The 27016-nt window shown below is 35.6% G+C and overlaps 2 protein-coding genes across 8 annotated transcripts; one reads left to right on the top strand and one right to left on the bottom strand.

Annotated features, from left to right (window-relative positions):
- The first annotated feature begins 9260 nt into the window (after nucleotides 1-9260).
- On the top strand, nucleotides 9261-11302 carry LOC122315912 (SOSS complex subunit B homolog). 5 transcript variants are annotated; one of them, XM_043132236.1, is made up of 3 exons: nucleotides 9261-9287; nucleotides 9373-9556; nucleotides 10708-11302. In XM_043132236.1, the coding sequence occupies exons 2-3, from the start codon at nucleotides 9527-9529 to the stop codon at nucleotides 11140-11142; spliced, it is 465 nt and encodes a 154-aa protein (XP_042988170.1). In that variant the 5' UTR covers nucleotides 9261-9287; nucleotides 9373-9526; the 3' UTR covers nucleotides 11143-11302. The 5 variants fall into 5 exon arrangements, with proteins under 5 accessions (XP_042988170.1, XP_042988174.1, XP_042988171.1 ...); XM_043132240.1 differs by having other exon boundaries at nucleotides 9269-9287; nucleotides 9373-9484; nucleotides 10718-11302; XM_043132237.1 differs by having other exon boundaries at nucleotides 9269-9287; nucleotides 9373-9484.
- A 1661-nt stretch (nucleotides 11303-12963) lies between these two features.
- LOC122315911 (serine/threonine-protein phosphatase BSL1-like) lies at nucleotides 12964-21723 on the bottom strand. Of its 3 annotated transcripts, none has more exons than XM_043132232.1 (21): nucleotides 21279-21723; nucleotides 21126-21186; nucleotides 20944-21022; nucleotides 20729-20808; nucleotides 20531-20625; nucleotides 19967-20066; nucleotides 19778-19847; nucleotides 18414-18515; nucleotides 18022-18103; nucleotides 17223-17393; nucleotides 16538-16727; nucleotides 16263-16458; nucleotides 16016-16180; nucleotides 15693-15931; nucleotides 14904-14988; nucleotides 14697-14795; nucleotides 14424-14623; nucleotides 14270-14345; nucleotides 13879-14014; nucleotides 13665-13804; nucleotides 12964-13550 (listed from the first exon to the last, which is right to left on the bottom strand). In XM_043132232.1, exons 1-21 carry the CDS (start codon nucleotides 21481-21483, stop codon nucleotides 13467-13469), a joined length of 2655 nt encoding a protein of 884 aa, XP_042988166.1. In that variant the 5' UTR covers nucleotides 21484-21723; the 3' UTR covers nucleotides 12964-13466. The 3 variants fall into 3 exon arrangements, with proteins under 3 accessions (XP_042988166.1, XP_042988167.1, XP_042988168.1); XM_043132233.1 differs by having other exon boundaries at nucleotides 16263-16455; nucleotides 21279-21722; XM_043132234.1 differs by lacking the exon at nucleotides 21279-21723 and having other exon boundaries at nucleotides 20729-20798.
- Nucleotides 21724-27016: the final 5293 nt, after the last annotated feature.

The raw sequence follows: 27016 nt of genomic DNA, 5'->3' as shown, positions 1-27016 counted from the left end.
AGAATGAGAATATTCCTTCAGGTTCAAGATCGAGAAATCTGGAAATGCATTGTAAATGGACCTTATATTCCAACAAAAGTGGTTGATGGAGTAAATGTCAAAAAGGAAGAAGAAGAGTTTGATCGTGAAGACGATAGACTTTATACTTTGAATTTAACTGCTATAAATTTATTATTTAATACTTTCAATGGAAATGATTTTAATAGAATAGTGACTTGTGCTACGGTAAAAGAAATTTGGGATAACTTGAAAGTTATTTATGAAAGAACTTCGCAAGTCAAGGAATCAAAAATTTATATTCTTACTCATGAATATGAAATGTTTAAGATGAATGATGATGAATCTATTTCTAGTATGCACACTCGTTTTACTAACATCATAAACAGCTTGACAGCTCTTGGCAAAGTTTATTCCAAGGTGGAGATAGTAAGAAAAATTTTTAACTCTCTAGCAAAACGTTGAGAATCAAAAGTGATAGCGATTCTTAAAGCTAGAGACCTCAAGAAACTCGAAGTGAATGAACTCATCGGGTCACTTATCACCCATGAGTACACATTGAAAAGAGGAGAAGAAGAATGAAAGCCAAAGAAGAGCTTGACACTTAAAGCTGTTCCTCATGAAAGTGAAAGTGATGACAATGAGAAAAATGAAGACAAAGATGAAGAAGTTGCAATGATAACAAGAAGAATTCAGAAGTTCTTAAAGAAAAATAAAACTCTTCCGAGTAAATCTTTCAAAAAGTTTTGAAAGAAAGATTCAAGTAAAAATGACATTTTAATTTGTTATAAATGCAATAAGCCTGGTCATATCAAGCCAGATTATCCTCTGCTAAAGAAAGATCGAAACAAGGGCAAGAAAGAAATGAAGCTACATGGGATAATGATTCAAGTAGCTCAGATAGTGAAGTAAGCAATGGAGAATCAGCAAATCTTTGTCTTATGGCTAAATATGACATTGAGGTAACAAATCTTGATAATATTGAAGATCCTTCATATGAAGAATTGTAAAATATTTTAGAAGAGGTATATGAGAAATTTGAAAATTTGGGTATCAAGTATACTGCTTTGAAAAAAAAAAATTCTTCTTTAACAAACGAAATTGATATTTTAAGAAAAGAAAGTATCATTTGAAAGATGAAAATCTTGAGTTGAATAAGAAGAAAACTGATTTAGAAAATATTGTTGAAAACTTTACGAATGGAAAAAGAAATTTTGAAAAACTTCTTGGTAGTCAAAGATGTGTTTTTGACAAGGCAGGCTTGGGATATATGCCAAAACAAAAATACAAACCTTATAAAAAAAATTTTGATAATCCTTCTACATCAAAAACCAATATTCAAAATTCTTTTCATAAAAATAATTTTGTCAAAAAAAGATATTATTATAATCATTCAAGTTCTTCACATATGTCACATGCTATTTGCAATTTCTGTAATAGAATGGTCATAATTATCATACTTGTCCTATTAGAAGAAATCATACAATGACTATTAGGGTCATATGGGTACTAAAAATCTTATTTATTCTAATACTAATAAATAAAGGACCCAAAGAACTTGGGTACAAAAAAAAATCATTTTAATTTGGGGATTTTCAAGGAGTAGCTTGAGGCGAGGACGTAGGCAGTGGGGCCGAATCTCGTTAACATACTGAGTTTGCTTCTCTCTTACCCTTACTCTTTATATTTATTACTGTTTCGTATTTTGTTTATATTTTATATTGTATATTTGATTTATAATTGTTATTTTTTTTAAATACAACTCAATTCACCTCCCCTCTTGTGTTAGTCATCTAGGCAACACAAACTACATACAGAATTGGACAAGTTGCTTACAGATTAGATCTTCCTCAACACACCTCAATTCATCCATTATTTCATGTTTTTTTTCTAAAGAAGAAATTGGGGCAACATATTTCACCTCTCTCTACATTAACTCCAGTTGATATGTATGGAGAGCTATCACCTGAGCCCGAGGCCATTTTACATCGTAGGAGCAAAAAACAAAATAATAAGGTTGTTGTTGAAGTCTTGGTGCAGTGGCAAGGGTTGAAGATGTGACATGGGAATCTTATTGGCAATTAAGGGAAAAGTTTCATCATCTTGTGGGCAAGGTACTTTAATGGGGATGGGTGTGTCATGGACTGAAATGCAGTGACGGTGGCTGAGTGGAAGAATTGTTGGTAGAGAGTTGATGAAGGCATGACAATTTTGTTAGTTAGGAAAGAATCATATGTTGTCATTTTAGGAATTGTCGTGATTAATTATATTAGTAAACGTTATCGTTTAAGTTAGTGGGGATTAAAATGGAAGATGTCGTTTTGGGAGAACTGAAGTATTGTGTAATTGTAGTGGTAAGAAACAATGTCGTTTTGATAATAAGAGGTATAAAATACCCTCGAGTTGGAACAGAGGCCAACTCTGGTTGATTGCTCAAATCCCTCTGATTCTCTTTCTCTCTCTCTCTTCTCACTTTCTCTCTAGTTCTTGGATTCTTGAAGGGTGGCTCCTCAAAATAATCATAAGAGTAGTGGGTCCATTACAAAACTTCATAAGACACAGTATTCCTAACGTTCTGAAACTTCAAAATTGAACAAAGCCATTCCCTTTTCTTGGCTCACTGCAAGAAGAACTCTAGATGCAAACAAGTAAAGGAGGTGGAGGAGATAAAATATACACGGCCCAAAGTAAGCCTACTAGGCCTAGCCCAAGGGGGAGGTCCCACCATTATAAGACAAAGGAAAGAGAGGAAATAGAGACAAGGAGGGGGGACAAGCAAAATCAAGGTGTTAGGATAAGAGAAAAAATAAAGAAAACATAAAGTAAAGGAAGATGTCAGACACGCAAGGGAATGCGGCAATTATCATCACTCCCTAGGGGCATGCCAAAAGAGGGGAGATACAAAAGCAAATGGCCAGGCGATTTTAGGAGACTCTTGGACTTTGGGACTTCGACTACTTCTTTAACCTCATGATAGGAGCTCTAGCGACGAGATTCTCTATCAAATATATTTTAAATCTCCACTATACAGTGAGAAGGGAGAGGCTATGGAAAACTGTAAATAAACATATTATAGTAGACTCTCTCTTTCCTAAAAATTTCCGTGGACTTAGGCAATATGCCAGACAACGTAAATCTATATCTCTATCTCTTTTTTACATTATTAATATTTATTTTTCATTCACCGTCATGGACTTATGCACAGCCATACCAGACCACACTGGGGGCTCCTGACTACACCGATTGAGGCCCAGATCGTTATAGCGGATCGGTAATGATTCTTTCTCCACTTTCAGACTGTTGTGTGATTTTTAGCATTAACAAGAGGGATACCACTTAATTATGTAAGGCCCTTCTTTATTGGAGCTTGGGAGAAGCATGAAATGGAACCTTAATCTCCCAAACCCAAGCCGAAGAGATAAAGCCTGGGAGAAGCACGGAAGGGATCTAGTATCTTCTAATAGCATTCACATCCAGTAATGGAATGGATTGTGTATTTGGGAAAAACCCCAAATACACGATCAATTCCATTCCCCATTTTAGGTTTTTCTATCGGAAATTCTACCAGTTCAATCCTTTGTTTTCAATTTCATCTTGTGCCAAAGCCCCTGGTTTGAACCTCCATTGCATCAACTGTCATTTTCCTTCCCATATGGCAGCCCCTTCATCGTCATCTCCTATAAGACCATGCACACACACGGTCTCTCTCTCTCTCTCTCTCTCTCTCTCTCTCTCTCTCTCTCTCTCTCTCTCTCTCTCTCTCTCATATGATGCTCTATGTTGATTCATCTTCTTCCTTGCAAACACTTTGCATGCTTCATTGTTTAAATCCATCGATGTCGTGCTTTATCTGTGATATTCTCCTCTGATTACTTTGTGATTTATCGATGTTGAGCCATGCTTTCAATTTTGTTGGGTCTGAAATATGCACCTTCTAAATGGCTTGTGATTTACCCATTTGGGTGTTCTAATACTCGAACTTGTAGCACCAACCTTTTTGCTATGCAATATTGAGGCTTTGATTTCCAGGAAAATTGGTCTCTCACGATCTATTAGGGTTTGTGATTTGGAGAAAACTGGTCTCTCACGGTTCTATGATTTTGCATTCCTATTGAAGATGTTGATTTTGCCTAAATTGTGAGTTTGCTCTAAATACATGAATCTGCTACCATTTGGGTCTGTGCTTTATGTGTATCTACTTGCTGCCATTTTCTTTATGATTTGCAACCATTTGGGTCTGCGATTTGCTGCCATTTGAGTCTGTGATTTGTAGCCATTTAGGACTGTGATTTTGCATCCCTATGAAGAGGTTGATTTTGCAGGCTGTGAGTTTGCTCTAAATACATGAATCTGTTGCCAATTTCTATGAATATACTTGCTGCCATTTTGGTCTGTGATTTGCAATCATTTGGGTATGTGACTTGTAGGCTGTGGATATACTTACCATTTGGGTCTATGATTTTGCATTCCTGTTTGAATGATTTTGCAGGTTGTGTGTTTGCTCTAACTCTAGTGAATCGGTTGCTCAGCTTGGTCTTTAATTTGATAGCCACTTTGATGCATTCATTATCTTTGTTGGGAATTAATTTTCATGCTTTCATTTTCACAAAGTATACTTGCCATATTTTTATTATTTTGTCGGCTGTGAGTTTGCTCTAAACCTTTGTGATTCTGCTGGTCAGTTTGGTCTCTAATTTGATAGTCACATTGGTGCATTCATTATCTCTATTGAAAATTATTTTTCATGCTCAGTTTTTCACCTGAAATACTTGCCATTTGAGCCTGTGATTTTGCATGCCTATTTCTAATTTTGCATGCTTTGATTTTGCTCTTCTACTTTATATAACTACTACTCGGTTTGGTCTTTTTTCTTTTATTAGCCATGTTGATGCACCTAACTACCTTTTTTTGGCAAATAATTTTCATGCTCAGTTTGGTATGTAAATACTTGCCATTTGATAGTCCTTTTATAGTTGAAATACTTGACATTTGGGGACCATGATTTTGCATGCCTGTTGATCCTTGATGAATGTTCTAATTTTGCTCTTCTACTTTGTGTAACTATTGCGCAGTTTGGTCTTTTTTTTTTCTAGCCACGTTGATGCTGTGATTTTGCATGTTGTGATTTAGTTCTACCTTCATCCTTTGCAGCTTTTGGTGTTGATTTAGGCTTATTGAGTGGAAATAGATGTCTAGTATAAGGCTGTGATGAGTGGGGTTAATTCACAAATATTTAGCTATGGGCTCCATTGATATGACAGGGTAATCTAGACCCAGATGGCCACCAAGTATTTTGTAATAGTTTTCACAAAAGGCAACCGGGATTTATAGTTTTGTGGCCATTCAAGGTTGAGCTCATGTATTACGCATGCTGTATATAAATGAAAACTATTCTGAGCCCTATGAAACATACATTCTTTATAGAAGCGGATGAGAATGTTCTTATTTATTTATAGCAAATCCTCTTTTAATCCATAAATTAGAACATTGTTTTGTTTTTAATCCATATATTTCTTATCTCATTTTTGTTTTGACAAAGTCTTATGATATTTGCATGTTGATTTCCTATTGTAGTTAGATTTTCCTTATCTAACCCTCTCAACTATAATGATGACAAAGTCTCGTGGGGACACAAGAAATCTAGCACACACCTCCATGGCATAGTAACTTGAATGACCAATAAGTAGTGGTAACCAATGTATCCATTCGAGAGAGAGTGCCAAATTTCTTGTATGTTACCGTTCCGTTCTTGAGTTGGCTAGTAAAATAAGTAGATAAACTTGAATGAAAATGCTCACTGTTTGTCTACAAACTTGAAGTAAAACAAAAGATAACGCTACCCAATACCTGGGTCAAGTAGTAGCACTATCAACAGCTCATGCTTACCAAACTATCGTCGCAATAAATACTCAATATGTTATTATGGTATTAAAGCATGTCGACAAACTGCTCATACTGAAGATAATGAGGGGAGCCAATTTTTCGGTTGCCAAAACTATGAGGTAATTTTGCATGCTTTGTTGGTGGTCTTATTTGCAATAGATGTAGTTGTAATGGTGTGTTTATAGGTTTCAATACTTGTCAATTGTGCAAGTCGGGCAGGCTTGCGAGTTTTTCTGTTAATATGACCTTGAAATACCAGCATATGGGCAAAAGACAATTAACAAATTAAAAACCGAACTTCATAAGATATAAGCCTCAATGGACATCCAAACCAGTAGACATTGATTAGAAATTGATTTAGAGAGGCGTAAGGGAAAACTGAAGAAAATCAATTTGATTATTTTGATTTTGATGTTGTGGTCAATTTGTTTTGGAAATTTATTTTGGAAAATTCTAATTATAGCGACATGTACTAAACTTTTGGGCCTGGTATATGGGCATTTCTATAATTGTAATTATAACTCACTCGAACGTGACATTTGTGTTTTCAAGCTAGTTTGAATGGGCAATACTAGCACTTGTATGTAGAATTGAACAATAATATGGATGTATTGTTCTGTTTTCAAATTTGTATTTCTTCATTACAAATAAAAAACCATTGGAAAAGACGAATATTTATTAGTCGTATTAATTTCAAAACTATTCGCGTATCAAGAAAAAAAAAATCAGTTTAGTGTTTAAGATTTATGTAGAAGCTGGAAATACTCAAAAGAAGAAAAAAAAAGTGAATAGTTAAGATTGTAAATGGAGGTGAGAGAAAAAAATAATAAAGAAAGATTATTTTAATAGAATAGAGAAATTATAGGAAATGAGATGTAGGAAATTTTTTAAAAATGAGTAAAATTTATGAGAAAATTAAAGAGAGTGATTTTTAGCTAAAATTTAGGGAAAATTATAAGGAACCGGATGGAAATTGTCTAAGAGTCCTAGTAGGGACCAGTTTTTTTAATTTTTATTTTTGTTAATAATTCCAAAACTTGCCAAAACTGTCCCGTGAGATGATCGGCTTTTTGCCCCATCCCGTTCCAAAAACTGTCCCATTTCAGTAGTTTTCTTTCTCGCCCATGAAAAGCCTCATTTGGTTACACAGTTCAGATGAGATGAGATGAGATGTTTTATTGAAAGTTGAATAAAATATTATTATAATATAATTTTTTAATATTTTTTTTTTTGAGATTTAAAAATGTTGAATTGTTTATTATATTTTGTGTGATAATTTGAAAATGTTACAATGATTATATAAAATGAGCTGAGATGAGATAATTTGGTTTTATGTAACCAAACATGCCGTTAGCTTCCTTGGCCACCGGTAAGTCACTTTTATCTCTTCTTTTTTTTTTTTTTTGGTTTTTCCACTTCTACGGATAAAGCCTGGTGCGCATCTTTCAATTTTACAAACGGTAATTACACACTTTCTGCAATAAAAACTTAAATTTAGCATTTAAAAAAATCACATATGCATCTCTTACACCAAAATACAGAAGCTAAGTTAATTACCACTAAAGGAGGAGGAGTCATTGCTAGTGGTTGAACATCTCGAACTACTAGAACCCACTAACAACACAAGCAATAATGGCTTTATCAACAACCACAAGTGGGAAGTTTTCCAAAAGAATTTCCTCTCCAATATCCACATCCTCCTTCCTAAATCCCCCATTCCTGCTCTTCTGCACCAGCATAGCCTCAAGCACCGTCTCTCCCAAAGGAGACTACATTTCAACACCAAGAATACTATTATCACTCCAAACCAAGCTTAATAGAAATGCAAAGCAGTCAAACACAATATTGTAAAGTCATCATTATTACCTTAAGCCAATTTGGATTTTAGTTTATCTTGGATTCTTGTTTTGGATGAGGAGGCCTTGTCATTTCATCTTACTCACCATCTTCTTGTGGTAAGTCACATCAAGCTCCCATAGCGTTTCCGTGTCAATGGTCTCAATGTCAAGCTCGATCTCGTCCCCGTGCTACACCGAATGTCCATTTCTCTTCTTTAAAATCTACACAAACTGCTCAATCTTCTACTAACCTCTGCTTCTCACTTATTTCTTGCAAGTCTGGGAATGGAAAGGGAGGATTGAGAAGAGAGAACCAAATGGCTGGACAGCAGGAAAAGTGAGTTTTTGAGAAAAAAAAAAAATGACGAAATATAAACTCTCATATGTGGAATTCCTTTGTATTCTTATCAACTCTTATCTCCTAAATCACTTTTTTTTTTTTTTTTTTAAGGGTGGGCAATGGGGGCCTGTACCTGCTAAACCTCACCCCTAGGCAGGGAGAATGCCCAACGGGGGCGGGGGGCAAGATGACCCGAGTGGGGTCCCTCTAAGTCCCACATTGCTTAAATATGATTATTATATTATCTTAACCTCCTATATAAATGTTGGGTTAGAAAGCTAAGACAATCCAAAATATAAGTTTAAATTCTTTTTATATTTATAAATTTTAAATTTAATTATATTATAATTTGGGTTCAAAAATAATTTTTTAGATGTAATAGATTAGCCTAAGTGGGGGCGGATAGATGGCATTTTTGACCCCTTCCCCTCTTGAGCGGGTTGCGGGGCAGGGTCCCCCCGCCCCAGTAGCACTCCTACTATTTTTGTATAGTTTAGGAGTGTGAAAAAAAAATCGGTAAACCAGACTAGATCAAACCGGTGGGATTGGTCCGGTCCCTAGTTTGGTTCAGTCCGATACTGATTTTATTTTTCTTAAAACCAGTTAAAATCAATTCGGTTTCGATTTTTCTTTTTCTAAAACCGGATCGGACCGGTTCATATATATTTTTTAATTTTTTCTATTGTATATATTTTTTATATATAATATAAAATTATATATAAAATAGTTTTATATTATATAATAAAATACTAATTAATATAATATTAAATTTTAAAATCTTATATCATTTTGTTTATTGTATTAATAGTTATATTAATACTATATCACTATATTATATATTATAATATATCACTATAGTCTATAATATAATTATAATATATATTATAATATAGTACAATATATTATCACTATAGTATTATATACTATAATATACTATATAATATAATACATTAAAATCAGAAAATCGAATAGAAAACCGATAAAACTAGAGTATCGGTTTAAGATGATAAGTAGTACGTAATCAGTTTTAAAAAATACAAAACTGATATAAACTGATTCGATTTTAAATTTTATCTAAAATCAAATCGGATTAGACCAGTTACACTCCTATTAATTTATTTTTAACCGACAAAATATGCTTTTGTTTCTTTCTTTCTTTCAATAAAAAAGCTATACCACGATGCGGTACCTGCGATAGCGAGCTGTAAATAGAATTATTGGTGATTAAGGTAAAAAGGAACTGGAAAATATTGAACTTAGAGATGCTCTGCTTTTGCGCTACGAGTAAAAGACCCTTTCTTTCGTTTCGTGCAGAGTCAATTTCGCTACAAATCTGAGTTTTCGGCCGTAAAGTGTATCTAGTGATTGCCTGAAGCAACTGAGGAGGACTCTTCCAAGCAATTCGCAGTAATAGTTCTAACCTCAGGTATTTCACATCGAAGTCCAAGCATAGCTGGGCTGCTTCCAAATGTGGATTCAAATGAATACCTCTTCCTTCGTAAGTAGGAAGTGAATTGTGTGTTTTTTATCGTATGTGCTGCGAGAGATTCACTTGCTTTTCGGATACTTCTTTCCCGGTTGGTTTGAATAAAAATCACGTCACCTGAAGGTTTACTACCCTTAACAGCAATTTGAACATCCCTTGCTTGATTGGCATTGTAATGAAGAAATCTGTGATACTCTGCAAATTTTTTTAATGATTCTGATTTTTTTTCGTTATGTGCCCCTGCAATTAATAGATTCGCCAACCTGTATGAATTACTTCCATCCTTTCGAACTAAAATTCAGAGTTTGGTGTTATTTAATTTGCAATGCTTTGACTGGCGTGCATGCTAGATGTTCAAGATATGATTCCAATGGATTAGTACCTTCATGCTTGGAATCAGGATGCCTGCTTTGCTATATTCACTATAAAATTTCCATTCATTGATGCAGAGAAGGTCCCCAAAATCATTGTACTCACATGGCCCATGGGGCTTCTGATATTACTATGTTAGCTGGAGCTAAATAGGTGTTCTAGTGAAGTTGGTAACTTTATATCAATCTTTAGTAAGTTTTAGAACAAATGTACTACATGATCTCTAATCTTGCCAACCGGCTCAGGCTATATTGGTATCTGTCCCTTTATAAGAATGATGAATGGGGTCAGATTTTGGGTCAGACATTTGTTGTGCGCGAGTAACTTGCCAATTAGAAGTTTCTAGTTTCACTTTCTGTGCTGTGGGGACTTTTTTGGTTTATAGTGTTAGTTTATCTATCTATTTTCTGCCAAATGTTAGGAACTGAGTTGTATGTATTGGTATTCATTGATTTGTTTCCACACATGGACATAAGCCCTAGTTCGGTAAACCATGCAGATTTTTATGTTTCATTGGTGTTGTTTTCTCTGTTGTGATCTCTCATGCTGAATTTTCTTGCTTTCATTGACACTATAATTACCACCAAGTACGAATGCCATTCCCACTGCCCATATGCTTGTATAAATGATTAAAATATTTGCTTCATTCAAAGTCAGTTTCCCAACCAATTATGTTTGTTTAAAACATCCAGGTCCCAGATAGGCTTCCATCACTCATCTGCATGATGAACATTAATTTATCATTTCTTCTCAAGAAAGGGTTGGACATGAAATAATTTGATTCTGTTTAGATTTTTGCAGTTAGAAAGCAAGCTATGTGCTCTCTTAAAGACATTGTGCCTGCAGCTGAGAACATCATAAATACACAATTCATAGTTTTGAACAAAGGCAAGACAGCATCAGAGGGCCAAAATAAGACATGCTTGGCACTTGTGGCTGATGAGACAGCCGCAGTTCACTTCCAGCTCTGGGGGGATGAGTGTGATGCCTTTGAGCCTGGTGATATTATCCGTCTAACAAATGGAATATTCTCTTGCAACCGGAGAAGTTGGGTGCTGAGGGCGGGCAAGAGAGGGAAGGTAGAGAAGGTGGGAGAATTTACCATGGCATATGTTGAGACACCCAACATGAGCGAGATTGAATGGGTTCATGATCCAAGTAAGTCCAAGTTCGTGCTGAAGGCTGTTATTTCACCCCATTCACGCATATTTCCGCCATTACCTTAACTTTTTCACCTTTTGTTTCATGTAATGGTCCTTCTCACTGCATTTCAAAATTATCAACATTGATGAGATTGTAATTTCATGTATTTCGTACTCTCATCACATCATCTTTAATCAACAAAGGGATCTGACTTGCAATGGGCAATCTCGAAATTTGTTTCAAGGTTGGTGCACCATTCTTTATCTATCTGATTTGGGGAGTTTGTGTCCGAAATACCATTTCAGCAAATGAAGAAATGCCTCCGATCCAACCGTGATCACTCTAGGCAGCACTACCTTTTCGTTCCTAAATTGTCACCTCTTCGGCAATGGTGTCCAAATTACCATTTTTAAGATATTGCATCATAAAATTACCACTTCTGAAAAAAAAAAAAAAAAAAAAAAAAACACTAGCAGAATTTTGATTATTGGATATTATTGAAGGTGTACATTGCAATTTTTCGATGGTTTGAGAAGTTATCGTTTTAGCTGGATGCCATAATGCAAAGAAGGCTCTTCTTAAAGTATCTCTACCATTTAATAAACAGCAACTCAATAAATATAATTAAGGATGTCAAAATTAATATTAATCTTTTGAAAAAATTGATTGGTATTGAGGTATCATATAATTGTGAAGCCATTCAATGTGTTACCATTGTCTGAGACTCAAGGTCCAATTAGATTTGGGGATTTAAAAATAAAAAGATTTGAAAAAAAAAATGCTACTATAATAACATTGAATTTGCAATTTGAGATTTTTCCATGATAAAAAAACTATTTTGTTATGAGTTTGAGTTAATATTTTATTCATAATCGTTTCAAATTCATATATTAACAAGACCTTTTTTTTTTTTTTTACGGGGGTGCGGGATTCGAATCTATTTCTCCTATTTGAAGACAAGGCCTTATGCCATCTTGTCAAAAAAGAGGACTTGTCTTGGTCGGTCCAAGAGACGAGTAGGAGAGCATAAATAACTTGATCGTAAAAGACTAAAATAAATAAATAAATAGATAGATTAGATAATGTTTGCAAACTTCAACGTAAATATTTAGGTTCACAGATGATTCAGTGAGCAAATTACTAAGAAGAAAATTGAGGTTACAAGATGGAGAGACTCAAACAGGAGATAAGTTCCTCTTGGGTGCAATTTTATACTCGAAGCAGGCTCAGCAGCACCTTACCTGTATCTTGCCAATGTGTTAGGATGGATGGCTGCTGCCTGCCAAGCTAAGGGTGGCTATGACAGAAGCCTGTTGCTGTCTTCTGACCTTTTTCAGGAGCAAGTGCAATTTATAGAATCCCACACCTAAACTTCTTTATCAAAACCAGTCATATTTAAAGCCGCAAGTAAAATTCTTCTCTTCAATTGCTTCCAGCCAAGTTTACCAATTCTTCTGTGTTCAAGTTTGAGTTTCCAAATGATATTTATCTCTCTTTCCCTAAAGCGTTAGAAAGATGACTCCAGCAGCCCCAACAATATCGTACAGAAAGGGCTTAACTTGGGCCACATCAGCCCCCACAGCGTTGTGAAAACTCTCCCTATCAATTGCTTTGCGAATTTGAATATTTAAGTTTTGTAAAGGTGTAAAGATGGTTTTTAATTCGAGCTCTTAACTTAGCACAGAACAGACTAAACACTACATATACTGTAGAACTGTAATATAATTTACTGCTGGGCTTGGGCTGAGTTGCTCCAAGAAAGAGGGGTTTTGCTCTTAAATGGTCCGTTATAAAAAAAATAAAAAGAAATCATTCAATGCGCAAATACGTCTATCCAATCATCAATTCTGGTCTGCAATAAGAATGAATATCCCATGTATGACAAACCTATAAAAGAACACATCTTTGAACAACTACAAAAGCCCTTTTTTAGTAACTTCCAAACCAAATTGTGGCAACCTTAAAAAGCTCAGTGTTGGTGGAGACCGACCATACATACTTGCCAGTACAAACATTTTTCAGAAAATTGCATCATCAAAAGCAATTAGGCGCTATAAAGGACGTAATTTTATATTATAGTTTATATTACAATACACGGTTGCTAAACAAACTCTCCCTATAAGTTCTCTGTATGGGGTCTGCAGCCTCTTCACATTCTAAATTGTACAAATATGGCAAACCTGGAGACTATGAGCAATTGGCTAACTGCTATATCTTCTACCATTCTCGAGCTATGTGAACAATAGACAATGCTTTATCTTCTGCAACTCATTTTTAAAATACAACAGGAACACAGCATATCGGCCATGGTTGGAAAACTTATCTGATCCTGCATGGGTCAAACCTGTCAGAGACATGCATAAGGTACTCTGACATGTTGTAAATTACACAACTTTGTCACGTAACATTATATGTATGCAAGTGAGCCACGGTCAAGGTCTGGCTGTGGTCGACCACGAGTAGGAGTTGGTGGTCTTTGAATGTTAAGCTCCTGCAGAGCACCAGAACGTAGAGTATCACACAAGCCGGTCAAAATAAATGATATTTTTCAGATTGCCTTATATACAAAGGCACAATTCAAACATTTGCAAGTGCAAAAACCAACCTGCATCCACGTGTCCTCAATGACATGTTCAGGAGATGTCTCTGGAGACTGAAGTGGTGGTGGTAAGGGATGAATTAATTTTGGAACCACAACCAACCCCCTGCCCACTACCAATATAGCTCCAGCATTGTTCGCCGTCCCTACATACATATGAACCATTTGACCACATAGACTTGCACTCGAAAAGGAGAAATCCCAAAGCAATTTTACGTACCACAATAGTTCGTTGCAGAAAAAAGGGTTATCAACTGTCCCTGAGCAAACCGTTCAAAACCATCCATGACACATTCATGGGCCCTTATAATGAGCTGTAATTTGTTCTTCTTACAGAAATCTGTGACACGATCAGGCTGCAAGCAGCAAGACTTAAATAGCTGAGTCATGCTAGCACATTATTTCAAAACAGTATCCCTGTTAGTGGCTCATAGCAAAAAGGATTTTTTTTTTTTTTTGGGGGGGGGGGGGGGGGGGGGGGGGCACCAATAGCAACTTCTATATGGAGTTTTAGAAGAATAGTGCCGTACTTAAAAAAATCAAGAACTTACAAATGACAAAATACCTTCAAGATTCAATCCAACACTTTCAAACTAAACATTAACACGTACCCCAAAAGAGACAAGACCAGGCCCTCTAGCATTTGGTCTCAAACCCTCCACACTATCATTTTCTGTAGGATCAGACCTGTAAGATTAGATCTATTAGAACTAGTAAATAAAACCAGAAATAGTAAATAGACAGATGAATTGGACGAGATCATACCATAGGAGATCCATCAAGATTATAGATCCAGCATCCATTGTTATAGGTCTTTCAAGCTTCTCTATCTGTTCTACTGAATGTATAGACCTCCCAATGCCACCATGCATACAGATAATTTTCTTCTCAATAAGTGCAGCAAGTGGAAGACAGTTGAATAGCTGATTAAATCGTGTCCATGCCCATATTCCATCATTCTCTCCCTACAAGTTGACATGTTATATGGGCGCATTCACATAATTGCAGAATCTATTATATATGCAAAGTCATCCATACCATTCTCTCAATGCATTCAAGGCGAAAACCAAAGAGAGCATTTATGTCAGCTGCCTCATGGTTTCCACGTATTAAGTGGACATTCTCAGGATTCTCTATCTGCACAATTATAAACAGGGCAATAGGGTGTCAAATATATGTACATATGATACAATATGACACAATCGAGCTACATCCCAAAGTTAGAATACTATAACAGATGTATGCCTTAAGAGCTAGGAGCAAAGTTATTGTCTCCAAGCTATGCTGTCCTCGATCAACATAGTCTCCCAAAAACAAGTAGTCTATATACCTGAAACATAATTATACAGGCTCATTAAACAACTCCAATGTGTTTTTTAAGATTCTTAATTAAAATAGAGATTTAAATAAACCGCCACAAGATGCCTTCTCTCAAGTTTCCCTTAATCATTAACTAGAAGAACATGTCCTGCACGGGCGACGATAATCACAGAGAACATCCAAACAGGCTAATGGAAAGATATACTTTTTTTCATACAAAGTACAAGCTTCTACTAATCCACTCAGTTTGAACCATTAAGGGAAACGTCTAGCACATAGATCCCAACTTTTAGGAAAAGATAGCTTCCAATTATTATACATTGTTAGTTGCAACCCTGACCCTGAACAGCATCAACTGTGGGCAAGATTCTGCAACCTTTTTCCAATGTTGGGTGTGTACTCTTAAAACAAGGCAACAATTTGTGCTTCTACAAATGTGTGCAATTGGTTCATTTTACAGGACGTTAAATCCCAGCAGATTTAACATTCTACTATTTTTATTTTTATTTTTTGACAAGTTTTCAGAAGAGAATAAAAATGTCACAATCTGACCACGTAACATAGAATTTGGAGTTCTACAGTAAGGACCCGAGACTCACAGTCATGACATAACTAACAATACATAAAATCTAAAGCTGATAATATCTTATTTGAAATCAGATTTATTACCAAAAAACAGCTAAACTAAATATCAAACTGAAATGTCACACTTACGTTATGTCTCCTGCAGTGGAAGGAAATCCATATTCATCAAATAGCCGCATTAAATCGCCAAATTGTCCATGGAGATCACCAAATACCTTAACGGGTGCTTTCAGCTGAAGAACTGTTGGCTCATGCATAAAGATCTGTTCAGCAGCATAACAGAGCTCATCCACTTCATAAGAATCCAGAAAGAACCTCCTATTTGGAGGAGCTTTCCAGTTCCGAGGCCTGAGCAATGTGTAAATAATCTGGCAAGGGTACAACTAACGACTGAGTACATAAAACTAATCCAGAAGAAATAACGAAGATCATCAAATTTAAATAATGCTTACCTTCTTATGTAAGCCCTGAGGAGACTTCTGCCTGGCAAACTTTTTAGGGTATGAAAGCTCATTGTTCAATGGAATCATTCGTCTGCTCTCATTCTCAAACTGATCCAAAGATAACTGTCTTACCATCCCACCCAGGTTACCGACAGCCTCTTTAGCAACTACAACCTACAACCATAGAAGAGTATGATTTTGCAGCTTGAAGAAGGAATAAAAATCTGGATATACGACAATGATGCGAAGGCCATACAGCTCTTGGATGAAGACGAACATCTGCCTCAGTATCACTACCATCTGAAATTGTTTCTGTCGCTTGGGAGTTGTCATCCGAGACAGATGCCTCTTCAGCAGATGCAGCCTGCACAGCTTGCCAGACAGCACTAGCTGCTTCTGCTTCAGCAGCAGAAGCCTCCCTCAGTTTCTCCATAGAATTTTTGTCCATGCTGCTTAGGATGTGCATCATGAAAGTTCTTATAAGAATGAAGAGAGTATTTGAGAGAGAGAAAGAGAGACAGTGAGTGATACCTCATGCCACCCAATGAACGAATTTGTGCTCCACCATCCAAAGTTGGTGTTGTCTCCAAAGGGTTCATACTAGATTGATTCGCTTTGGTACTTGTTACTGGTGGAGCTCTCTCAGATGTTATTGCAGGAGAATTAACGTCAGGCTGATAAGGTGAATTTTCTGCAACCAGAAAATCATCCAACAGCACATCTGCACAGGGTAACATATTTGACTATATTTTTGTCACAAGACTCACAACAATAACTGTAGAAAAAAAAAATGATTTCAGGTGATGCGGATGACAGTTTCCTCTCTAGTTTCTCAGTGAGGTATAGCAACCTTGGCATGCACAAATTTCGACACTTAAGTCAAAGCTTCAGATTTCCCTTTCTTCTTCTTCTTTTGACAAGTAATTGCAAAACTTCATAATTTTGGACTGGAGCTTTTACGTTCTCTAGGGTTTCATAGAATTTATTAAAAAAATCATTTCCTTCTTAAAAAAGGGTCTAAAGTTTTAGCCCAGAATCTTGCAATAGAGTAAACGTCAAATCCAAGAATAATTGGTAGTCCACTCTATGAGTTGCAACTGTTGCATTCTTCCTAAAACATTTTTCAGTCCATCTGTTCTTCATAATATAAAATAGAGGCATTTTCACTTCTATAGTTACATTCAATATGTTTTCAAGACTGCATTTAGAGTTTTACCTCCCTTGAGACCACCATAGATATATATTCGAACACCAACAGATGCAGCTGCATGGCGACCACGACGCATAAGCTCCAAAAAAGGATCATATTCAGTTTGTCCCTTGTTTATGCGTGAAGAGGTGACCAGCCCACTTCTATCTAACCAAATTCCAGCAGCGGTGTCCAATACTACCAAATAAAAGATGTATAAGATTTTTTTCAGGAAGAATACCCCCATATCTACATATCAATCATAATAAACAATACAAGAAAAGAAATGGATTCTCCTGCCAGCATGAAAGGAAAAAAGGCCCCCACATGCGCGGGGTTTTTGTTTTTTTTTGGGGGGGGGGGGGGGGGGGGGGGGGGGGGGTGTGTGGTTTGGGGTAGTGGTGAGATGGGAAAGGGTAGATTAAGGATATTCAACCCATTCCATGGAATGAAGCAACTGACTGCTCAACAAAGCCTGAAGAAAAGGTCGGAAATATGATCTGCGGCAAGAATCCCCTTTCTGCTTGACTTCAAGCAGAATAAAACAGACGTATCTCTTGATTTCTCAGATGATAGGATATGAAAACATAATGTTTCAGGGGGGCCAAGTGTACCTCCCATTCAGGAAATCAAGGGCAACAGCACTCAATCTCATTAAGGATTGATCCTCTGCATGAGCTGTGCCCCTTTATTTTTTTTTATAAGTAAACGATTGTATTAATGATATGAGATGTGCCCGTTTATTATGATGAAAATAAGAAGTGCGCACACAATAACACACAATATATATGTATATCTTTGATGAATTTGAAAGCCAAGAGATTACCTGCAACAGCTGCTTCACCTTCTACTCCACGTCCTCCTCTGAGAACGCCTCCTGTAACATGCAATCGTGCACCAACAAAAACCTGATAGCCAAAAATCTAATGTTCAGTGATAAGAAATAATGCTCGGGATTAGAGAGTTTGTTCACTAAAGAGACAGCACCAGTGTAAAAACCTATCATCTAAACCAACCAACTTGTTTCAATGAACTGCACAGGCCCATTAAAAACTGCGTATAACTAAATCACTACAAAGAATATATTAAAAGATACATAAAACTAACAATACTTTAGATTTATGCGCAAGCGCAAGCACACAATGGATGAAGATATATGCATACATAATAACTAACAAACTGACAATAATAACTCCTAATGTATATGTCATTACTTACCGCAGCATGTTGATACCTTGGTGAAGGAGATACACCTGGTGCAAGAGTCCATTCCCACTGACCATTCCTATGCATAAGCAGCCCATAAGCATCTGCGAGTGGCTGTGGAAGCATACACATTGGAGAGTTAGATCTAAAATGCTTAAAGATTCATTTATTACATAGAACCAAATGCGCCTCACTAGTTACACAAACTTCAGAAAGTTACTTAAAGGGCAAGTAGGATTGGACTCACTAGCTAAATGGAATTAAGATGCAACTATCATACAACTTAAGGCAACAGGTTTTGTACAATGGGTAAGCACTGGAAATAATTTTGAAGATGTTGGGGAAATTTGTTTTCAAACAGTTGAATCAGTACTGGGGAACTTCAAGATCATTCCGAGGGAAAGCTCAACAAAAAAAATTCACCATGTTCATTTTAATAAGTAACAAAATTCACCATGTTTTGCATTCTTCCGCGTAATTGTTTTGTAAAAAAAAAAATTAAAACAAAGAATAATGTTGCTTTATGTAAATTCAAAATAATAATATTTTGTGTGATATTTGTGATACTTTTCCTTCTTTCCTGATATTTCTGAAACCTTTTACTTATCAAAATATGTCATTTAACTTATTTCCTTGAAATTTCACAAGAATTATGTTCTCATTTTCTATCTTATTTAAGGTCATCATGAGTTCCCTCAGTTTATCGGAGCTTCACGTTAGTACTCCCCAAGTTCTTATCCATACCAAATCAGTTCTAGATTCATGTTGGGTTTCGCCTTTTGCGCTATTTAATAAACATTTATTCCTTATAAAAAAAAAAATATATATATATATATAGCTTCATGTTTTCCATATGATTTTGGTTTTTTTTCTTTTTAATGAGTACCTTATGACTTGGGATTATGGAAGATGGTTTCCATATGCCTACTATAGTGCATTTGGAGGGAAAGGAACGATCGGAACTTGGAAGATAAGGAATGCTCACTGGATGAAATTAGACATTTCTTCTTCAATACCTACTTTTATTTAAACTGGAGTTTGTAGTTTTCAATAGTTAAGTTTGTTCAACTTGCAGGGTATATGCTATCAAAAGCAAATTGAGTTGCAAGGTACATGCTATCCATGCAGATGCTACAAATTATCAGACACAAATTGGCACATCAAAGTCATCCTTGGTTTAATCGTCTCAATTCCTCACATCTTTCATATGCCTTAAAACTTCTAAGCAAATCACAATAACACACCAATTCATAATTAAAATTGAGCTAGATGCCCAAAAACGAAGCAAAAACATAAGAGCCCAGTAAACCAAAATGGAAAACACGCAGAGACTATTTGTTATAAATCGAATGCTTCATATATAAGTATATCATTACCATGCCAGCAGAGTCTCTTCCACCACACAGCAAAAACATGCCATCTGAACGGGCACTACCTGTGGCATACCTACAAAAGAATGTTGAATAATAGCTATTCTAAACAATAATAGCTATTCTAAACATGGACAGTTGAATGAATACACAAGTAAATAATTTTGTGATTCCCAACAAACTAAAGACACTCACATTCTAGCAGAAGGTCTATCACCTTCCGGGCTCAGCCTCCGCCAAGCATAAGGTTTCTGGGCAGTATCCAAAGCCCAAGCATCAGATAGAGCTCTTTTTCCTAACCCCAAAAAAAATATTACATGGTTTTGATATATGAAAGAAATGCATTCTTATTGCAGCAACAAATCAACAAGCACAAGCATTCTCTTTTTCTGAAACTAGTCATGATCAAGTTTGAACTCAAGCAATAAAAAATAAACAATAAGTCACAGCAAAAGGTTAGGCGAAGGTACCACCACGCAGACTATAAGTATGAGAAGTATACCATTTAGTGAATAAATCAATGCCCCAAAATGCTTTCGCAGGCACATGGTGTACATATAAATTATTGGGAGGTAAAGGTCATTACAGAGTTTAAAGAAGCAAAATTCAACAAATCACAATATATGTCTAATAAGAAATCATGTTTCCTTTGGATTTTGACATGCCGTCTCTTCCAAAAATGGATACTACAATCAATTTTTTATTTTTAAAAAACGAGTCAAACAGATCAAATATAACTGAACAGTGAATCTCCCTCACCATCATTGCCACTGACAGTGACGAGGTATCTTTGAGCAACCAAGTCCATTACATGCCCGTAGCGAGGTCCAGGTCCCTGTCCTTGTACGACCACTCTATGCTCATATGAGAATTAGAATGATCAATATCAGAATGTGATCAAAACTCAAGAAACCCAGAAAAAGAAAATGCCGATAAACTGCAGCCAACTAATCTCACCTGTGCCACTTAAACTTGTCATTCATCAAGTCCAGCACGTATAGGTCATCCGTAGAATGCCCAGCAGGACCTATCCCACCCTAGCCATAGAGCACGAATCAATAACTATTAAACATATTATCATACTACAGCAACAAAAGCCTCAACAAAAAATACCCGAAGAACGATATGCTTAGAATTCTATTGTTTTTCAAATAAAGGTATTTTTTAATCACCTGAACAACGACCATTGTACCAACTGCAGTTGCCGCATGCGCAGCCCGAGGTGACGGTGGCTCACCGGCCGGCCTAATTCTACAAAATTCATGCACCCCATTCAGCAAAACTGTGAATCAAATCCAATATAACCCAATCCAAAACCGAAATGCAAAAATAATAAAAAAGAACCAGAAATCACCTGGTCCATTTCCTGGTGAGAACATCGTAAGAATGAACCGAATTGGTCACACCGGCTAACCCTACAAAATTAATAACAAGCAATGAAAGAAGTAAGTTCCATTTGAATTTTGAAGCAGAAAGAGCAAACGAAAAAAGAGTTATGATCACATACTGATGCCAGGGGCGGAGGAGGACGCGCCGCCTTCGATGGCAGTGGCGCCGCCGAAGAGGATGAGGCGGGGGCCTCGGGATTTGGTGGCGGCGACGGCGGTGAGCGTGTGACTGCACCGGGGACCAGGGGCATCGTCGTCGGTATCCCAATAGGCCTCTAAGCTACGATAGGTAGGAGCCGGGGCAAGCCACGGCTTCGAATCCATCTATCTGTCTCTACTCTAGATTCGCTCCTATACGGAGGCAGCACCCCTCAAGCGAGAAGGGGAGAGAAAAAAATAAAAAAAAACCACAGAGAAGGAGAAGGGAGAGGGGTACTGGAAAATGGATATGGTGGAGAAGAGGGGTGCTGGCAGTGGGGCCCGGGCTAGGCTCCGGACCCCGCTCGGTTGAATTCTTTTTTAATTCAGACTGGTCACTGGAGGGGTTTTGTCTTTTTTTTTTCTTTCTTTTGATTTCGGGGGGTTTCAGTTCAAACTTTGACGGAGCTTTGGTGTTTTTTTTTCTTTTTTTCTTTTTTTTTTTTTTAAAATTTTCCATATTTAATTTCAGATAAATCCTACACCAACGTTGTATATGCAACTTTACCCGTTTTTGGTCAAAAAGGTTGAGAGGGTTGATTGAGGTACAAGTCGTGTCGAATCCACGTGTTTAGAGTCTACACTATTCAAAATATTTATTTAAATTACTTTCCGTGTGTTGCTAATCTTTGGAGGCAATTTCAACAAATACTTTAATTTTAGATCTAAAAAAAATTAGAATGCTTAAAATATTTTTTTTTTAAATAATTTTACTAAACGTATTATTTTATAAATTAACGTAATTTAATATTATTTACCAGATTATAAAATTATTTTTATTATAAAATAAATTTAACGAATCAAATCAAATCATGTCAATTTATAAAATTATTTTTATATAATTTATTTATAGATGAAGCAGTAATTATTTTTATTACTTATTTGAAAAAAAAAAGAAAAAAAAAAGTGCAGGCCATTTCTTTCCAGTGGCTGCTGTCCAACCTATGAAAAGAAGGAAGACCAGCTCATTTACTTTTTTATATTGATTATGATATTTCTTAGTTGATTACATCATGTTGTTCCAGAAGGGGAATGAATCCAGAGTTCAATGAGGGAGGAGTTTGAATTAAGTGAGTCTATCTAAATTAGAAGGGAATTAAGGAGGAGGATGATTTTTAACGCAGTGGTGTTGGTGGTGATAAATTAAATGCATATTTGGATGATTTTGGGGAAATAGAAAAAAAAAAAATTGAATAAAAATATATTTTAAAATGAGTATTATATTGGAGTTTGTGAAAATAAATAGATTAATTTATAAATTTATTTGAATATAATTTTTGTTCTTAAGCTTGTAAGAACTATATTGATAATGGTAAAATCTAATAATTATCTAATTATCTTATATAAACAATTAAATGAAAAAGTTAAAATTTTGAAATTAACACATTTTTTATTTAAATGATATTTGAGAATGAAATTATAAAATATTTTAAGATATTTTCATGTTTGCCAAACACGACCTAAATCTAAAGTTGTAAATTATTTACTTTTTTTTTTTTTTTTAAATTGAGTTGTTCTTACTTCTTCTGTAGACTCTAATTATACCTTAGTTGAAGCATTGATGATTTCATTCTTACTAAAATTCTTCCAACATTCAATGGCTTGTATTATGAAGTCGGATGAGTACATACAACGTTAAATGCCTGGAAAGAGTTGCTTCTTTCTAAAGTAGTTGCTTTGTTGTAAGGGGAATTTGGGAGTTCGAGAGGAGGCAAAATTTGTCTACCAATCACATTATGTAGACCTGAGTAAAACAATCATGCACTCAATAGTGGGAAGCTCCTTTTATGTTCCCTCAAGTCCATGCTGCAACATCCTCTCTCTAAGATTAGATTATTGCTTTATGCAGTAAACATGACCCTTTTTTGGATTTCATTTTTTTCCTTAGTTATAATATAAATATATATATATATATATATATATATTTATTTATATTATATAACTTTTTGAAGATCTTCACGTGCCTCCATTGTTTTCCTAATCAATTTGTCAAGAAAAGGTACAACCACGCGGCAGAAGAATGGTGGAACAAGGTGGAGGTTTTTTTTTTTTTTTCCCCTAAGTAAGCGACCAAACTTTATTAAAAAATTAGATAATGTGATACATGAGTAGGGGGTGAAGTTCCCCAACAAACACTCCAAAACACTAAAAATAAAGATGTGAATAAAAAAAAAACAAAAAACAGATTTCAATGACCAATTTCTTGGTCTTTACCCAAATCCTACTAAGAGGATGTTGTCTTAAAAAATGGTTATAAGACGTTCGAAAAAAGTTACGAACAGTATTGCTAGAAGCAGAGTGGCAGGTGCATTGTTGTTTGATGTCCTGAGATGATTTTTGGAGAGATTCATAATCATTTCATCGAGATCACCAGTTAGGGAAAGCGAAAACTTAATAGAAAACACGACATCGAGTGGACTGATCTGTGGCCAGTGATCATCTGTGTTCTAGCACACTTGTGATGGCATGGGGCAGCCACACATTGGTGGGAAGAAACAAGTTGACCCAGATCTGGACGATTTTGGCGAGATGAAACTGCTGGTACGACACGTGTAGCCATCGGAGGCATCGGAGCGCAACAGCACGAGAAGACAATGCACCAAGCATTTTGGCGCAACTCTGCACCATTCTAGTAGATCAGCGGCTGTAGGAAGCGTTGATACATCGCATGTAGGCTGAAGGTGGCCGGAGAGAAGCAGATAAGGCCAAGACCGAACCATAGGAGGGAGGAGAGAAAACACACTAATTGAAAGTGTATACACAGTACAAAAAAGGAAAGGAGAAAGACAGGAGGGTGAAAGCCATAACTCTACCCTCCTCTCCGGCAACGGTTGTCACATAAATGAAGTTTTCTAGAGAAAAGTCAGAGTCTCTCTATCTAAAACCTGGGTTGGGCGTTCAAGTCTTACCTTAGGAACAAGGTGGAGGTTGTTTAGCATGAAAGAAGCTCGTATTTTTGGGAGTTAACATGTGTTTTGATCACTCTGTACATAGAAAACTAAAATGTCAACATATGTGCAAAAAGTGCTTACTTGCCTTTCCTTCACTGTAAAGACAACCCCAAGTCATTCTCCGCACCCTGAGCACATCCATAGATCATGGTTCTTGACTGTCCTCACTGTGAAGAGAAGGAATTATCTAGACTCTCTGCACGCATGCATTGAACAGATCATTTCTCAGAAAGTTCATGACTGTTGAATCCAAGGTTTTAAGATTTGTGTAATTATATATCTACACATGGATTTTGATGATAACAAATGAATTCAAAGAATAAAGAAGTCACAAACTCAAGTTGTCTATACAATGGAGTCAAGCACATCAAGAAAACAAGCATGAGCAAGAAGGGAATAAGTTCACATTAAATTTATAGAGTAATGTTGTAAATCTCTTAAAAATTCAAAATTAGGATTAAGGCTTAAAATTAATATTTTATCATAAAGCATTAAAATACATTTTTCACATGTGCATGAATATTTTGAAAATTAAATTTGAAAATTTTGAAAGATGATTGATTGTCATCTTTCACATGTGCATACCTTGATTAAAGGGTTGAATTTTGAAAATATTAAAAATGATTGATTGTCATTTTTTACATGTGCATGTTTTATTTGAATATTTTCAAAACTGATTGGTGTTTTTTTTGCCTTATGCAAAAGGTAAATGATTTTGTTTGAAATATTTGAAAAGTAAAGTGTGCTTATTTTGTCATATGCAAAAAGTAAAAGATTATGTTTGAATTTTTGAAAAGTAAAGTGTGCTCCTTTTGTCATATGCCAAAAGTAAAAGATTAGGTTTGAAGTTTTTGAAAAATGAATGATATTGTCTTTAACATGTGAATCTTTTTAAATTTGAATATGATGTCTCAAATGCCTATAAATAGATCATTTGAGAGTTTCACATTTACAACACTAAGAGCATACAACATTCATTCAAAGCTTTCATTCTCTCCTCTCTAAGCATTAAGCCTTAATTCTTATTCATTTTGAGAGATATAGTTTGTGTTGTATTGTTCTTATTCCACTCATAGAGGAGTGTTTTCTGATAACCTACCCACTATCAGCTGTTGTATCAGTAAAAGGGTGTGTATAACCCTTGTGCGTGTAGAAAGTGTTCTACACAGGGAATAGTTGAATCACTACGTGTAAAGTGATTGTAAGTGTAGAGGATGTTCTACACAGATCCTTTGTAGCGGTATTGTTTAAAGGTGCAATAGATTTCTATTTCTACCTAAATGAGGTTGAATAGTGAATTTGAGAATTTTCAAGGGGTAACTTGAGGCAAGGACGTAGGCAGTGGGGCCGAACCTCGTTAACATACTGAGTTTGCTTCTCTCTTACCCTTACTCTTTATATTTATTGCTATTTCGTATTTTGTTTATATTTTATATTGTATATTTGATTTATAATTGTTATTTTTTTTTAATACAACTCAATTCACCCCCCTCTTGTGTTAGTCATCTAGGCAACAAGTGGTATCAGAGCTAAAAGCTCTATTATAAGATTAACTATCTTTTGAGTTAAGATCTTATGGCTAACATTGCAGCTTCATTTGGTGAAGGTCAATCTAGCAGTCGGCCTCCACTATTTTGTGGAGATAATTACTCATTCTGGAAAATTAGAATAAAAATATTCCTTCAGGCTCAAGGTCGAGAAATCTGAAAATGCATTGTAAATGGACCTTATATTCCAACAAAAGTGGTTGATGGAGTAAACGTCAAAAAGGAAAAAGAAGAGTTTGATCATGAAGACAATAGACTTTATACTTTGAATTTAACTGCTATGAATTTATTATTTAATGCTCTAAATGGAAATGAGTTTAATAGAATAATGACTTGTGCTACGGCAAAAGAAATTTGGGATAACTTGGAAGTTACTTATGAAAGAACTTCGCAAGTCAAGGAATCAAAAATTTATATTCTTACTCATGAATATGAAATGTTTAAGATGAATGATGATAAATCTATTTTTAGTATGCACACTCGTTTTACTAACATTATAAACAGCTTGACAGCTCTTGGCAAAATTTATTCTAATGTGGAAATAGTAAGAAAAATTATCAACTCTCTACCAAAACGCTGGGAATCAAAAGTGACAGCGATTCTTGAAGCTAGAGACCTCAAGAAGCTCGAAGTGAATGAGCTCATTGGGTCACTTATCACCCATGAGTACACATTGAAAAGAGGAGAAGAAGAAGGAAAACCAAAGAAGAGCTTGACACTTAAAGTTGTTCCTCATGAAAGTGAAAGTGATGACGATGAGGAAAATGAAGACAAAGATGAAGAAGTTGCGATGATAACAAAAAGAATTCAGAGGTTCTTAAAGAAAAATAAAACTCCTCCAAGGAAATATTTCAAAAAGTTTTCCAAGAAAGATCCAGATAAAAATGACACTTTAATTTGTTATAAATGCAATAAGCTTAGTCATATCAAGCCAGATTGTCCTCTACTAAAGAAAGATCGAAACAAGGGCAAGAAAGCAATGAAAACTACATGAGATGATGATTCAAGTAGCTCAGATAGTGAAGTAAGCAATGGAGAATCAGCAAATCTTTGTCTTATAGCTAAATATGACATTGAGGTAACAAATCTTGATAATATTGAAGATCTTTCATATGAAAAATTGTAAAATGTTTTAGAAGAGGTATATGAGGAATTTAAAAA

The sequence above is a fragment of the Carya illinoinensis genome, chromosome 7, assembly GCF_018687715.1.
Source record: "Carya illinoinensis cultivar Pawnee chromosome 7, C.illinoinensisPawnee_v1, whole genome shotgun sequence".
NCBI lineage: Eukaryota > Viridiplantae > Streptophyta > Magnoliopsida > Fagales > Juglandaceae > Carya > Carya illinoinensis.
Note: the sequence above shows the minus strand (reverse complement) of the source record. Positions and strands in the feature narration are given on the sequence as shown.

What these genes read in the sequence shown, in the direction of transcription:
- LOC122315912 (XM_043132236.1), top strand. Translation starts at nt 9,527, where the DNA reads ATGTGGATTCAAATGAATACCTCTTCCTTC. An exon ending in AAATGAATACCTCTTCCTTC is followed by an intron (nt 9,557 to 10,707) that starts GTAAGTAGGAAG and finishes GATTCTGTTTAG; the next exon opens with ATTTTTGCAGTTAGAAAGCA.
- LOC122315911 (XM_043132232.1), bottom strand. Translation starts at nt 21,483, where the DNA reads ATGGATTCGAAGCCGTGGCTTGCCCCGGCTCCTACCTATCGTAGCTTA. An exon ending in CACTGTCAGTGGCAATGATG is followed by an intron (nt 20,067 to 20,530) that starts GTGAGGGAGATT and finishes TTTTGGGGTTAG; the next exon opens with GAAAAAGAGCTCTATCTGAT. An exon ending in CTATGGTGGTCTCAAGGGAG is followed by an intron (nt 16,728 to 17,222) that starts GTAAAACTCTAA and finishes TACCCTGTGCAG; the next exon opens with ATGTGCTGTTGGATGATTTT.